The sequence below is a fragment of the Ambystoma mexicanum genome, chromosome 13 (genome assembly GCF_040938575.1).
Source record: "Ambystoma mexicanum isolate Mex_15411 chromosome 13, UKY_AmexF1_1, whole genome shotgun sequence".
In the NCBI taxonomy this organism is placed as follows: Eukaryota; Metazoa; Chordata; class Amphibia; order Caudata; family Ambystomatidae; genus Ambystoma; species Ambystoma mexicanum.
In genome coordinates, this window is record NC_090938.1 from 730,974,349 (window position 1) to 730,989,954 (window position 15,606).

Here is a 15,606-nt window from a genome sequence, read left to right on the forward strand (position 1 = left end):
GTACCTTCCCAATCCCTGGACCTTCACCATCCTTGGACTGTCCCCATCCCTGGATGGATTGTGTCCATCCCTGAACAGTCCCCATCCCTGGGCTGTCTCTATATGTGGACTCTGCCCCCGACCGTAAACTGTCCCCATCCCTGCATTGTGCCCATCGCTAGATTCCTCCCATCCCTGGACTGTCCCCATCCATGGACAGTCTTCACTGCTGGACTGTCACCATGCCTGGAATGTCTCCAGCCCTGGAGTTTCGACACCCTGGACTGTCTCAGTCGCTAGACTGTTCCCATCCCTAAATCACGTTCAATCAGTAATTGTTCTTTTGGAGAGGTCACCTATAGAACTGGCCATACTATATAGACCATATCACCATGAGCAATGCCTGGTGAGCTTCAGGGCATAGATGCATGTGAAGCATAATCACTCTTCACCTGCAGGAGGTTTCTCTAACATAGTGCCCAAAAGAATCCCAGCAGGGAGTAGCAGACAGGGAGCTGGTGAAGATCTGGGATGGGATTGCGAAGGAATTGTACAAATAGTGAAAGAAGCGGTAGTTGATAGCAGCTAGTAGAGCACACTCAGGGAGGTGCCCAGGCAGGGGGTAAGGGGGCAGTGGTTTACAGCTATGGCAGTACCAGTGGAGAGGTGGGGGCACACTCAAACCGAGGACTGAAAGGAAGTAAACCATAGCCAAGCCTGGGGGTGCACGGCATAGGATCCGTTGGCTTCCTGCAAGAGGGCACTGCCACCAGTGAGCACCGCCAAGACACCCACCATCCTGGGGGCAGCAGAAACAGATCCTGCAGACATTTCAGTGTCCATGTTGCCATGCCACCACGCTTGGATGTGACCCGGGTGAAGTAGACAGTCTAGATGGGTGCCATAACTCAGTCTACATTCCCTGACTCATGCTTGTCATCCTATTGGAGCAATCTGTGGATGGTGGAATGGGAAGAGCACTCTGCAGGCTGCCCATCCATTGAATGTCCTTTGTAGATCACCCTGAAGGAGGCGAATGGTCAGCATCACATCTCTGCCTTTTAAATCCCTTGGCAGCTCACCGCTAGGAACCTATGGTGGTCTTCTGCCTGCCCAGTGGTCTCATGCGGTCCAGGGAAACACGTGATATAGCAGCTTTACTAAGGTGACCTCCTTTCCTGTTCTCCATCTGACCCGAGGTCCTGTAATCGCCTCTTCTACCTTTGCCCATTTTCTAGTAATCAACAAGAGGTCTCGTTTTCAGAAAACTTTCCAGGCCCACGAGATCCGAGACATCACAGACAACATGATCCTGTTCCTGAAGGAACGCGGAGTGGAGACCCTGAACAGCATGGGCGACTTTGACGAGCAACACGTCCACATGGCCATCGCGGACTTGTTCATCGGCGGCACCGAGACAACGGCGTCTACCCTGACATGGACTGTGGCTTTCCTCATACACCATCGTCAGGTATGGAGCCGCCTGCTCGGCCACTGACCGCTCTTTCGGCTTAGGCTTTCCTCAATAAAGGTAGTGACTCTTCCCCTTGCTTTTTGTGCAAGGAATATACGTTTTCAAAGTGTGTGACTGTGGGGGAGATTTCTCTGATAGTGGAGAATGTGGAGAAACCAGCCTTAAAAATATCCCTGCCACAACAATAGGGCCAGTGCATCTTGCCTCCAAGGGCACAGCCACCTCCTATGAGATGCAGTGGCGAAACCAAAGTTAACATAAGTCCGACTGCCATAAAAAGACACAACCCAGGTATTCAAGACTATTGAAAGTTACCATTCAGAAGCATGCAATGAAACAGAGGACACAGGCTTTGCTTGTATTCAGTTACGTGAGTGAGATCCATGCGTACAAAGCCAGCATTGCCGACATGCAACCCATTCTGAATGTGAATGTCCATGTGTACAAGCTGCCCAGATCATCATTTCTCCTGCCTGACTGTCTGTTTTGGGGCGAATTCACTTCTTTCTCACGCCCATTCCCTCCTGCACTTTGGCTACATGAGGTGCCCCTGAGTGCTGATATTTGGGCGCACTGGTGTTGAAGTTCGTTGGTCTGTTGCTCGAAAGCTTGCCTCCCTGCTCCTCAGTCCTGTGAATTGGCTTCGCTGTGGTGTAAAATGAGGTGCAGAGCGTGTGATGTGAGAGAAGGGTGCCAGTCTGTCAGGGCATGCAGAAGGGCAGGCCTCTGGCCCTTCTTTTCCTTCCTACCCTATTTCGTCGCCCATCCACGACCATCTTTCATATAGTCTAACGAACACATCCTGCAGAGGGCTCTCAAGCTATAGTTACTCACTATAGAAGCTAAGTATTACTGTACGCTGATAGCCTACTCCCAAGGAAGGCACCACTCTTTCTCACGTGAATTGAATAAAGTTTAGCACAATATAATATCATTTGTTATTTATAACGCGCTTAATACCCAAGGGTTTCTGAGTGCGGACCGGGAATCGAACCTCTGTTGCTCCGTGTCGTCTGCTTCCAAGGCGAGCTATCCTCCCGAGACCCATGACATGGAAAAAGCTCTTAGTCCTAGCCTCTTTGGCATCAAGCTGCTTTATTTAATGTCTTTCCTTGACTTGCCACGTTTGGCTCAGGTGTGCCAGCCATAGGATTAGCGTTCTGGAGTATAAACTGGAGACGCCCAGGCAAACAGGCCACGAATATTCCAGGGGTGCCAGAGCACACCCTCGAGCCCCTCGGGCATCCAACATTACAGTGCACTCATTTACAATCCTCCAAATCTGCCTTGGAAACACAACCCAGTTAGCACAACACTTTAGGGCATAAGTGCCTCCTCCCCTTTGCAGAACTGTGGTCCCCCTAACAGGACGGGCGCGCAGCCACGCTATACCCTCCTGCATCCCTCCCTGTGTTTGTAGCCTTTCTTTGCCACTTTATCACCCTCCTCTCCTCCCCTCAGGGAGTTAGGGTTTGGACTGTGGGGGAGCCATTTCTGAACGTTTGGAATGTTTGACCCATGTTAATGCAGGCAGGCCAATTTTCCTTCAGGGTGATCAGGAAGGAATGATTATTTTGAATGTTTGTCCAGCCTCCCAAACCTTTCCCCTTCTTTTGATTTACAACTTTTTGGTTACTTTTCTCCCATTAAAGAGTAGTTTGTTAAATCGACTGGTCAGTGTGCTTTCTGCATTGAATGCCCTGCTGTTCATCATTCTGGAGGAAGCTTGTAGCACTGCAACCCTAGTGACCAGCTTTCAGAATCAAGAAAACAGGCCTGCTCCACTTCCGAGGGCAAGAGGGCTTCTTTCCAGGAAAAAGCAGGGAAGGGCAAGACAGATGCTTTTAGGTTCTTCAAAGTGTACTTAAGACAAAAAAAAGGCATTCAGGAGAGACTCTTCCAGTTGCAGGAAAGAGAGGCAGAGGAAGTGACGCACACATCAGGTGCTCTGTATTTCCACGTGTACACACATTTTAGAGCACATTCAGGTCCCGGGAACCAATTCTAGAGATCGCTCATGTGTATACATTTCCCAACCCAGGATGCATTTGGCATCATTGGAAGTCAAGTAGCCTAGTTAAAAAAAAAAAAAAAACATTTACTCATTATAACTTCTTTGTCCGTTTCATGAAGATTTGTGACAACTAGTCGTCTCTTTTCTGGAGATTTCCCGATGATATCGTGCCCAAGGAGAGGGTTTAGCATTCAGCCAAGCTCCAGCGGATCAGGGCACGATGGGTTCCATCTTGCAGACAATAGGGAGGAGGCCATGGCAACTACTCTGGGAGATTCGTCACGTGGAGGCAGATTTGATACTAGAAACAGGTCCGGTGAGTCTTTCTGGAGTCCACCCCTTCCAGATGCACTGGAAGCTCAGTGGGCAGATCTGTTAATCATGTCTCTGCTTTTTAAACAGGAATGATTCCTTCTCTCACTCTAACTACATCTCCCATTTGATTTATTACACAAACATCAGGATGCAAGATGGCACCCGTTTCAGTGTTTGGTTTACGACAAAATGGCCACCCCATTGCGTATAGTGGTTTGCTTAATCTAATGGGAAACTCTTTGCCTCTTTACAGGTACAGGACACTATCTACTCTGAGCTATGCGATGCCTTGAGTGGAGGACGTCAACCTACCTACAGTGACAGGGAACACCTTCCCTTCCTCAATGCCACCATTTATGAGATCCTGAGGCTGCGACCTGTGGCGCCACTGGCAGTGCCTCATCGTACTACGCGGGACACCAGGTGACGTTTCCAGAGCGGGCTAGGCACAGATGACAGCCATTTTGTCCAAAGACCTAAATCCTGTTTCCTGTTTATGTGGTTCCCCTTATGCTGCACCGCGATCACGCACTGGGGGAGATTCTATCGGGGCTTGTTACAATACATTTCACATTTATTGGGAGAAAATATGGGGTGTGCAAAATGCCCATTTCTCTGCTGTAGTGTGGCAAAATCCGTGATCTTTTCACTTCACAAACTTGCAAGATTAGCAATGCATTTTCGAATTATGCCCCTAGTGAGAATGCAGAAAAATGACACCTGTGCTGAAATTGCTGAAAGGAAGTCCTGCACAAAAATAATGAATGGGTTATCCATCAGAAAACTCAAGTAACTCATTTCCCCATAATATGAAAAGCAAATCACCAGCAACAGTCCTTTGACTTTAAAAAAAAATAATAATTTAGCCGATTCTGAAAACCATAAAACCTAATTTTGAAAACGTTATTTCTTGTAAATGGATTGTTTGTTTACTCCGGGAAAATAGCAGTGCCAGTGAGGTCTTGAGTAGAGGGTGGCGCGCCTTCCCTGTATTCTTTACAAATTGGTATTTACTTAGTTGTGTTGCCTGGCAGCGGAACTTAGTGTTGGCTGATACCCACTAGTCAGTCGATTTGCGAAGATTCACGCCTAGGCTTTTGTTGAGTAAACAACCTTAGTCAGACTCAGTCTTGTGTTTTATATTTTTAGAGATTTATTTGACCTCTTAAAGTATTTTGTACGTGGTGCCAACATTACTCCTTTTTGGAGGCGCATGCAACTGTTTCCCCCCTACCTGGGCTTTTTCAAGGCACTTAAACAGTTTCAATTCTATGCAGGTTAAATCGTCATTTGTAGATTAGTTTGCAGTCAGGTTAGTTATAATATCATTTGTTACTGCCAGTTGTAGGTATGTGGTCAGTACATTTGATTTTTTTAAAGCACTTCAACTGTGAGTTTCATTTGCATGCAGGGTAAATGTTAATTTGCAAATTAATAAGCAGTCTGGTTATATTAGCATCCTTTTCTATAGGGCAGTGCTATTTGATACATAGTATTTTTATCCCAAGACAGACAGCTTGCAAAGGTGCATGCTACTGCAAACATATTTCTCCCTAATTAGCAATCATCAGTGTAGTATAGTCTGAATCCTTGTGGTTGGAGCACTGTGGCATGTTGAGCAAACACCAGAAAATAGGTCATTTCAGCTAAGTGACACACAGCTGAACTGGAGGCGAGCTTCCAGTGATGGGTACTGGGTGGTGCTGTGTTGCATAAATAGCTCATAATATTAAGCCATGGATATCCATGTGGAACCAAACCTACGAAGCAACATGCTGCCACACGTTCCGTCCCCTAGTCGGGACACTGTCAGGCAAACAAAATCAAGCAGGCAAATAAAATCAAGGAGGAATGCTGCCTCGTTCAACAACGCCCTTGCAACACATGGATTCAAACAAGAAGTGCTAAAACCATCACACAACAAAGGCCGCATCCTGGATTGGATCGCCCAACACAACTGTCAGTTATCGACGCCCATCATCTCTCCCATTGCCTGGTCGGACCACTCCATTATCCACTTCAATAACAACTATTCCAGAACCCCCCCCCCCACCGCTCAGGAAACTCTGCTGCCCGCCCTCACCACGAGCGCCATGCAACTAACCAAGGAAAGACTACTTCCCCACCTCTTGGTTCCCGAACTCAAACACCCATTCACCAACAACCCGGACACCCTCGCAGCAACCTACAACGCCATTATTACCAAGGCCATAGACACCATTGCTCCCCTGGCACACAGGAAAGCCAGACCCACCAAAAAAACCAACTCTTGGTTCACTCAGGATCTCCTGAAACTACGCTCACAAAAACGATTGGCTCTCACAGCTTGGCAAACAAACCCCAATGACACCACTAAACAAGCTTTTAAAGACATTGCCAAACAATACAAATCCGCCATCATCGCTGCCAAAGCCAACTCCTTCAATACCAGGATCACCAACGCTAAATCAGGATCCAGAGAAATCTTTGTAATCTTCAGAGAATTGGAGTTCCCAACTCCCCCTTCAAACCCCTTGAATAAAGACAAAGAATGGTGTAACAACATCCAAGAAGCCATGCTCAACAAGCTGAATATTCTTCAAGAAAAAATCATTAGTCACCAGAAAGCCCTATCGCAACAACTATCCAACCTACACCGGAACACCCCCACATCTGGAATCCCAGCCTTCTCGTTCCAGGAGATGACAAAAGAGGAAGTCCTAACCATACTCAACTCCATCAAGCCCTCCAATTGCAAAGGCAACTCATGTCCCTCCCAGCTCATCAAGGACAGCGCCCCCTCACTGGTACCATTCTTCACAGCCTTCATCAACGCCTCGTTCAATCCAACCAAGTGCCATCCTGCCTCAAAGAAGCTTGGGTCCGCCCATTACTGAAAAAACCTACACTAGACCCCAAGGTACCAGGGAACTATAGGCAAATAGTGCATAGAGCGGTGGTTGATATAGGAAGATATTCATATCCAAATTAAGTGGAGGCTTAGAACATGTATTAAAATCAATTATGAGATAAAAGTACAAGTGCAAAAACCAAAACAAAAAATTCACAAAACAATAATGCAGATCATTTACGACTATTCATAGGTGCTAAGAAAAAAGGGGGAGAAATAAATCTGGAAAAAGTGGAATTAAATAATATAAACAAGAGCCCAAATTTTGCATCAATTGGCATAAGATAATTCAACAATGTATATTAAATACCAAGTGCACATGAATCATATCAAAGGGGGGTGCAGGGGAAAAAATCTGAAACACATTAAAATGAAATCTGGTTAAAGATGACATAAGTAATGTGTCCCGATTAAAATATTGAATATAATTTAGAACCACCTAATAACATTGTCTCTCAGACAATACATTGATCTTAATTCAAAAAGGAAAATAATTCCTCATCTGAATTATGTCCATTTGGCTTCATTGTCCCTACTTTAGTAATTAATCTAGACTCGAGCTGGCGTAACTTTAGTTCTCTCTTCCATTTTCTCGCATGTTCAGGGATATGTGCAATGGCAAAAACAGTCATTAAAGAAGGATCACTCTTATGGTGTTCTGAAAAATGTAATGAGGATGGATAATTTACTTCCTTATTTTTGATAGCCTGATAATGTTGTAAATTGCGTCATTTTAAGGGAAAGATCATATAACCAATGTAGATTAATTCACATGGACCTAAAGTAGCGTAGTCTACAAATTTGGTCAAGCACGTAATTACACGCCTTGTGCGCCAAATGCTCAAGTTCTTAGTAGTCGCTAAACCACATGTCTTACATTAGTTACTTTTATAAAAACAATTCTGTCTTTTTGTGCCAATTATTTAAAATTTAGTTTTTTTCTCGCAATATACTTCATGATATGAATTCTTTCAATGATGATGCTTCTGAGAATGTTATCCTTGGATGATCACCTACTAATAGACATACATCATAATCACGTACCTATTCAGCGAACATTTCTTTAGTTAAGACCAAGTTAAGATAATCCAATTTGACAAAACAAAACCCAGGAAATGTTGCAGGTACGGTACTGAGAAGACACAAGGGAGCCCAGGGGTTCATGAGACACGCCAACGCGTCATAGTAGGAAATCCATTGGATTCAGGGCACCACTGAACTATGAAGTGTTACCAGTGGCTCGTGGGTTCCGGGTCTAAGAATCCAGTCAGCATATTGTTGTTGAGGACACCACTGGCGGGGGTCCCTGGATCATGAAAGGCAATCCAATAAGTATGGGTCTGCGGTTGTGACTTCGACTCAGCACGTGTTCGATGATCAACTCAGTTAAGAGTTTAAATGTTCTATCACTAGTAAGAGGCGCTCATCACAGTACAGCTAGAAGCGCATGATTGAGGCTGGATATCGTGTCGCAATAGACCTGTGCACTTTCTTTTTCGTTAATGCGTGTTTATCAGAGAGCCCTGAGCTTTAATTCCAGGCCTTCTTTCACTTATTTCAGCATTGCAGGCTATTCGATACCAAGAGACACCACAGTGATCACCAATCTGTACGGTGCCCACCACGACAGCAAGGTCTGGGCTTGCCCCACACAGTTCAAGCCAGGTACAGTGATGGTTGTGCTCATTGTGGAGCTGTGATTGTAACAAGACGAATGGCTACAAAAGCTACTGGTTAACAAGGATGTAATGTACAGCGGCTTGGGTAATACAGCATCGTACAATACTTGAGTAACAAGAAGGCACTCTATAGTATATAGGGTACCATGAAAGAAGAGTACACTGCCTGGGTAGCAAGTGCAACGGAAAGGGTAACAAAAAACGAAAAGACTTGGTGCATCTTTGTAACAATAAGGCAGGGTTAGCAAGATAACAGCTTTGATAGCCTGTCTTCTATCTCTGTAAAAGGCCTGGATTCAAATTGGTAACAGCAAATGTTTTGTAAATGGTTTTGTCCTAGATCAGGGCTCTGCAACCTTTGGCCCAGCAGATGTGTTGGACTACAACTCCCATGATTCCCCACAATGACAATGCTGGCTACGGCTAGTGGTATTTCTAGTCCAAAACATCAGGAGAGCCAAAGGTTGCAGACCCCTGTCCTAGATACCCAATGCGCCACAACTTTAAACTATGCTGACATTAACCACTATTGGCTGGAAGCAACAGAGCCCAACCTCTCCAATCTGTACCTTTTTTAAAATAATGTAATGGTAATTTCTGCAGTGTTGAATCATTCATAGTTTCACAAAAATGACAAAGAAGAGGCTTTTAACCTGAAGCCTATCCTCCACATGTTGGTCTTCTTAGCCTCCAGCCATTGAGGCGGGTAGGCTTAGGCTGCCTTCTGGCCGCGATCTTCAGATTCTTCACCACACGTCATTTGGGAGGAAGTCCTCTTCAGCTCTCTGAGCGTTTTCAGCATTTGCTGTTTATTGGTGTGTTTTGGAAACAGTGGCCCTCATTACAACACCGGCGCTAAACCATGGCGCTATTAGTACCATGGTTGGTGCCGGTGTTGTAACGGGTCCGCCATGGTTCAATGGGGATTTACCACCCCATTCCAAGGTTGACGGGGCGGTAATTCCCCATCGACCCATGGCCCTTCCCCATTCCCATTTTCGCACCATTGGGCTCTATGGGAATGGGGAAGGCGCTAAGTACGGTACCGCAAATTGTGGTACCGTACTTAGCACCAAGGTCCCTTTGCGGGTCCCTACTTTAACGGCTGGTGTAGACCAGCCGTTAAGGTCGGGTCCCGCAAAGGGACCTTGTAATCAGGCGCTAATGGGTTAATGGCGCTGCAGTCTTTTACGGCGCCATTAACCCATTAGTGCCAGGGTCGTAATGAGGCCCAGTGTTACTCTTGGCTGTTTCTGTATAGTCCGCTGCAAAGCCTCGGCTCTTGTTTCCATAGAGACGTCCCCATCTCTGGCAGCTAACTTCACACTCAATCTTCAGACGCACCCTTCCCACCATTAGGGAAATATCTGCCAATGAAGGTAGGAGTTGGTACAGCCCAAGAGTTAAGTGTTGTTTAAATACTATGAAAAGTATGGGAATACAATGGATTATCATTCCCAATGCGTGTATTGCCTCCATCTTGCTCAGAGACAAGACCCTTCAAAGATCTGCAAAGGATTCACACATGCGTTGCACAGGTAGAGTTGCTGCCTTTGTTTCTGATTTCCAGCCTCCATCCCCAGGAACAGGGCACCTGAAAAGGATGCTCCTCGAGATAGGAGAGCTCATACCTACACAAAGGCAAAACTCCCTAAGGAAGGGGAGTTATCTGGCCTTTTTCATGCAACCAATGGAGAAAGACAAGACTTTCAATCACAAATCAAAGCACTTGAGACTGAGGATGGCAAAGTCACACTCTCAAACACCCTTGCACAACCTTGTTAACGGCAACCATGACATCGGACAACCAGCCATTCTAATTGAAGGAGAAACTCCCATCCGCGGCATAGTCGTCATCCCTGTTGATGGACAAGCACTCATCAATTTCGAAAACCTCATGGACGGGCATATGACTTCCATCAATGAATCATGGCTCACTCATGATCTGTCCTCATTCCGCAGCAGCTTCGTCCGTGGCAGCCGCATCAGCCACAGACGTCTCACCATGAGCCAACCTACCGTTCCTGGCCATCGTACAGCACTGCTTGTCCACCCCACCCCCAACAATGAGCTTGGTGCCATAGCCCCCATATGCAGCACTAGATGCTGTTACATGATCACGTTTTCTCAAATTAGCTGATCTTCCTGGTCTAATCCTTCAAGAGAATCCAGGTTTCTTAGTTCCATGGAGAGCTGACAATGAGGAGGTCATAGCTGCCAGAGAGGAGACAGGGGATTACACAGCTCAGCTTCTAGAGGAGGGTCCTGAGTATCCTTTCCAACTATCACTAATGCACAGGACATTTTGGCAGAATTATAAAGACGCCAAAGGTTAAAGTAATCATAGGCAGAGAAATCTATGCCAGAACTGCCCACACAACCACCTAAAAAAATCCAATGTCACCACTCTTCAATGGGTTGGCCAAGCAGAACCTAGACCTTCTGCACCACCACCTTTAGCTAACACAAGGCAATTGTTCCTTTCTGGAACAAAATCCATATGAGAAAGCGGAGGAAGGGGATTGGGGAACCGTATCTTTGGGACAGACACAGGATGGCCCATATGAGAGGGGGCGATGAACCCCGACCAGAACACACAACTGAGGAGGGTGAATGCCTTGCAGGTGCTGACAGAAGAAAATAAATATGTCCGATAACAGCACAGGGATAAATGCTGTCAGACACTCACCACGAGCCCTATTCTTATCATGGTACAGTGTCCCCTATTGTGGGACACAGGATAAGTGATTCCGGAAGCTCCACTGCCAGCATCCAGGCTGGAGCAGAAATATAAAACTCTCAATACCACTGCCCTATTCCTTCATGACCCCCCCCTGTGGACAGATGTGGTAGCGTAGTAACTGTTGTGGCTATAAGCCATTCACTTAACCCAGCATGACTGTTGACTGCTCCACTGGCCAATAAAGGGGACACATTATAGGACATAGGCTCCACACCCCGCTCTGCAGCCTCACAGATAGCCAGAGTGCCTAACACACTGGCTATTGCGCTCAGTTATGAGGGAGAACTATGGCATAAAATGAACACATCCACGTAACCTCTGCCACCTGACTTGCAGGATGAAGCAAAGGCTGAGATGAAAGAAGGGAAAGCCACATCTAATCACCCCATAGGCTCAGATTTGTGGCAGATTAAAAATGGAGGGGTGCTCAGGCGACAGGTCTGACTAAATGAATGAATGAATGAATGAATGAATAAACTATTCTAAACTATTACCCCAATCTGATCCTAGCCTTAACCGTATCTCTAACTGCAACTCTAAGCTAAACCCTTACTCTAACGCTGATCCTTGCCCTAACCCTTCTCTTTTTCTAAAATGCACTCCTTCATTGCAGGGGAGAGACACAATGCACCCTCCTTTCTTTTCTTTTCTTACCCATATTCTTCACTGTGCCCCATATACCTACACATAACCCTTTTCCTACCCTTAAATCCTAAACTCGATCCTAACTCTAACCTTGATCCCATCCCTATCTCTAACCTTAACTAGGGCCTCATTACATGGTAGGCAGTAACCATAGCGCTATTAACGTCATGGTTGCCGCCTGTATTTTACCGTGTCCGTCTTGGTGGATGGCGGAATGATCGCCCTACTCCAAGGTGAGCGGGGGCGGTAATTCCCCATTCACCAAGGCACTTCCCCATTCCCATCTTTGCCCCCATAGGGCTCAATGGGAATGGGGAAGGCGCTAATTACGGTACCGCAAATTGCGGTACCGTAATTAGCACCAAGGTCCCTTTGCGGGCCCGTTCCTTAACGGCTGGTAAAACCAGCCATTAAGGTCAGTCCCGCAAAGGAACCTCGTAGTAAGGCGGTAAGGGTTTACCGGTACCGATGCCCTTACCGGTAAACCCTTACCGCCTACCGTGTAATGAGGCCCTAACTCTCAACTAAACCCTTACTCTAACCCTGATTTGAGCTCTAACCCTGACTCCAGCCCTAACCCCTCTCTTCTTCTAAAATTCACTCCATCATTACAGGGGAGAGCGGCACTGTAACCGTCTTTCTTTTCTTACCCATATTCTTCCATGTGCCCCATAGCCCCTTCCTCTAACCCTTTCCTTATCCGTACCTTTACATCTAACCCGAGAGTAAATCCTTACTCTAACCTTGACCCTCATTGCAGCCGTAACCCTATCAATAACCCTGAATCTAAGCATGGTGTGAAGATGCAGGTGACGTAAAAGCTAGAATAAGGGAACTTCTGAAGAGGTGAAAGTAGAAATTGTTTTTTGGGGTGAGGTAAGGTGGGATACCTGCACCAATTGTTCCCTGATGTTTTTGGCCGGTTTGAATGTGAATCGAGGGCGACAGCACATTTTCTCACCCACGTTGAAGATGTGCCAATGGGGATTGGTTGCTTTTTAATCTTATTTTTCAGTGGTATTTACATCAAGACACATGAGATTCCGTTGGAATGATCACATTTGAAGTGATTCTATAAGCTGGTGTCACATAGTATATTTAGTGCTCTCCTGTTTGCTCTTTTGATGGGGTACCCTCTTTCACAGAGTCCCAAGCTTATTTATTTACTTTGCCAAACTCTTCGATGGCTGAAAGGTTTCCATAATACCTTTATTTGTAGACGTGTGCACTTTGTTCATGCACATTTGGTCAAAATGCACCAATTACATATAGATGTATGTTTATGTGTAAATGTGTCTGTGGGGTAGGTGAGTGGAGTGGGGGCTGCGGGTGTGGGCTGCAATGGATTGTAAGGGGGACCCTGCACTAAACAAAAACTGGCCAAAGCCATATTGACCAAAATGCACCTGTTTAAAAAGGTGTCTACGAATAAACTTAGAACCGAAAATGTCCACCTGAAGCGCAGGTGAAGTGGAGGATTTTCTTCCAATATTATGCTCGCGGTAAATCCTCAATTTTACCTCTAAAACCGGAATTTAGCAGTGTGCTAAAAATGACAGTAAGTCCATTACTGCCCAAAAAAGTGTTGGTGAGAGAATTATTACCAGAAATATACTGCACGCCCAATATCTTAAGTGAAACAATCAAAAGTTGTTGCAACAGTGACAACGATCAGGACTCACACTCACAGCATGACACATCTAGTAGTCTGTGTGTCAGACGCTAACCATACAACTGGCAACATGGATTTGAATAGAAAATAACAGATGCTACTGTCGGACTCTGGCTCTAACTATACCATCATTCTGGCATATACTTTCTCAACCAGCTTCCCCAATGCAAAAGAAAGCTTATACCACCTGACATAGACCCATGTCCCCTGCACGGGAAAGACACACAATCCATGCTCTCTGTTGAATCACTGTTGTGCATTGATCTTATTCAGAATCATACCTCGTGTTCCGCAGAGAAGTAGGCACTGGACCCGCTACATGCTTAACAAAATGCAATGTCAATGGGCTGCTTCCTTGAAACTCAAGGCTCGTCCAGTCTTGTTCACAGCACAGCAAAACCTCAGCCACTGCATCCATAGACTCATTGAACCAGTGGATGCCACAGAGTGGCTGAGCACAGTGGTATTAACCAGGAAAGATGAAGGTAAAGAGGTCTATGGTTCTGCGTGGACCTCAGAAATCTGATCAACTGCTGACAACTAACAAATATCACTGTAATGGGTCTTATACTCCATCTTCCTGTACGGCAACTCAGAAAAAGTACAGCACACAGTTCTTCACTGTCAGAAATGCTACTGCAATACTGGAGAGGTGTATGACTGTGTCCAGGGACAAATATCTGTTCCTGCAATCAGATTGAATTCTCGTACCATATCATATGGAAGCCAACGACCTCTCTTGTTGGAGGTATGCATTAAGCCCCAACTCCTGCAACTAAAGATGCACTTTGGTCAATCGGGGGTCTTGCTGGATATTATGCAAAGCTCATGAAACCTTCCTCAGCGAAGAGTGGAAGACTACGCAGCCTGTTTTACATAATATCATCCATGCACCTTGTCTGCGTTCATTTCAACCGTAATGCATGATGATTATTTCAGTGGCTGCCAGATCTTCTGGCCTAGGGGCTGTCATAATGCAGACGGATGGGCAACCCGAAAAGGCGGTGGGTGGCCTTTGCATCACCATCTCGGGCTGATGCTAGAACCATTCAATTTTAGAGTGAGAAACGTTATCTTGAACCCGAGTTGTAGAACATTTCAGTACATTGTGGGAGGACATTTTGCTTAAGTAGACATCGGAAGCCCTTTAGCGACATATTAGAACCCGGACAGGCCCCAAAAGAGATGCTCAGATTGGCACAGATGTCACTGCCTCTTTACAAACGGTTGTCGGGAATATCTGAACTGTTTGTCTATTCGGGTGCCCTTTTCCTACCACAGGCAACAAGTATTGGGACAAGTGTGAGGGTGTGGCTGTCAGTATTTAAGATGCCTTACTTGGAACAGATAGGCGCATCACCAAATCCAAGTGGTTGACTATCATTGCTATAGGCAAGTGACATAAGCATGGCTTAGTGGAAAATCTCTCAAACAGGGAATCCAACTGTACTGGAAAGTGGCCTCTGAGATTACTGTAGAGACTAGACCGGCAGGTAAGGGTTGACAATATCATACCACCGACCAACTTTCCCCACATGCTTATATAACTGGCACACAAATGGCACCTAGGCATCATAGTAACCAAGCAAGGGCTAGATGAAAAGCACTGGTTGCTAGGCAACAACATTGCTAATTTATATTGAGAGTGACAAAGGTCTCATTACATGCACTACTCCAGTCACCACTGTAACATGGGGTGGTCAGTCATAATTTCGAAAAAATAATGTCGAATGACAAAAATGTCGAAAAAGAAATGTCGAGAAAAAAAATGTTGAATTCCGTTTTTTTTCATTATATATTTATTTTGGGGTCCGGGAGTAAAACAAAATGGGTAAAACAAAAAATAAATAAAAAAGGGGGGTTGGGGGCGAACCCCCCATGTCGAAAAAAAACATATTGAAAAAAAATGTGAAATTTTTTTTTTCGACATTTTTTTTTCGAAAAAATGACTTGACATTATTGTTTTCGAAATTATCACTATAAACCGTAACATGGTCAGGAAAGGTTGGTTCCATGTGTTAATATCCACGCAAAAATATTGCCATATTTTTACAGCGATATTAAGGCATGGAACCTGGGGGGGACACCCCTGCAACCCCTGTATTATTTTAAAAGGAGCAGGGGGCAACCCCTGACCCCCGCAACCGCCACTCCCAAAAAACCCTAATATTTACCCCAATAAAAATATCGCCTAT

At 45.5% G+C, this 15,606-nt stretch overlaps 1 protein-coding gene across 2 annotated transcripts in view; it reads left to right on the forward strand.

The window, feature by feature from the left end:
* Positions 1 to 15,606, forward strand: part of CYP21A2 (cytochrome P450 family 21 subfamily A member 2) — a 136,224-nt gene that overhangs the window by 116,545 nt on the left and 4,073 nt on the right. The window contains exons 7-9 of one of the 2 annotated variants that reach the window (XM_069634955.1): positions 1,244 to 1,450; positions 4,036 to 4,205; positions 8,234 to 8,337. In XM_069634955.1, coding sequence (XP_069491056.1) covers positions 1,244 to 1,450; positions 4,036 to 4,205; positions 8,234 to 8,337 — 481 coding nt within the window. The remainder of the gene's footprint in view (positions 1 to 1,243; positions 1,451 to 4,035; positions 4,206 to 8,233; positions 8,338 to 15,606) is intronic. The other variant, XM_069634956.1, reaches the window with a different exon arrangement.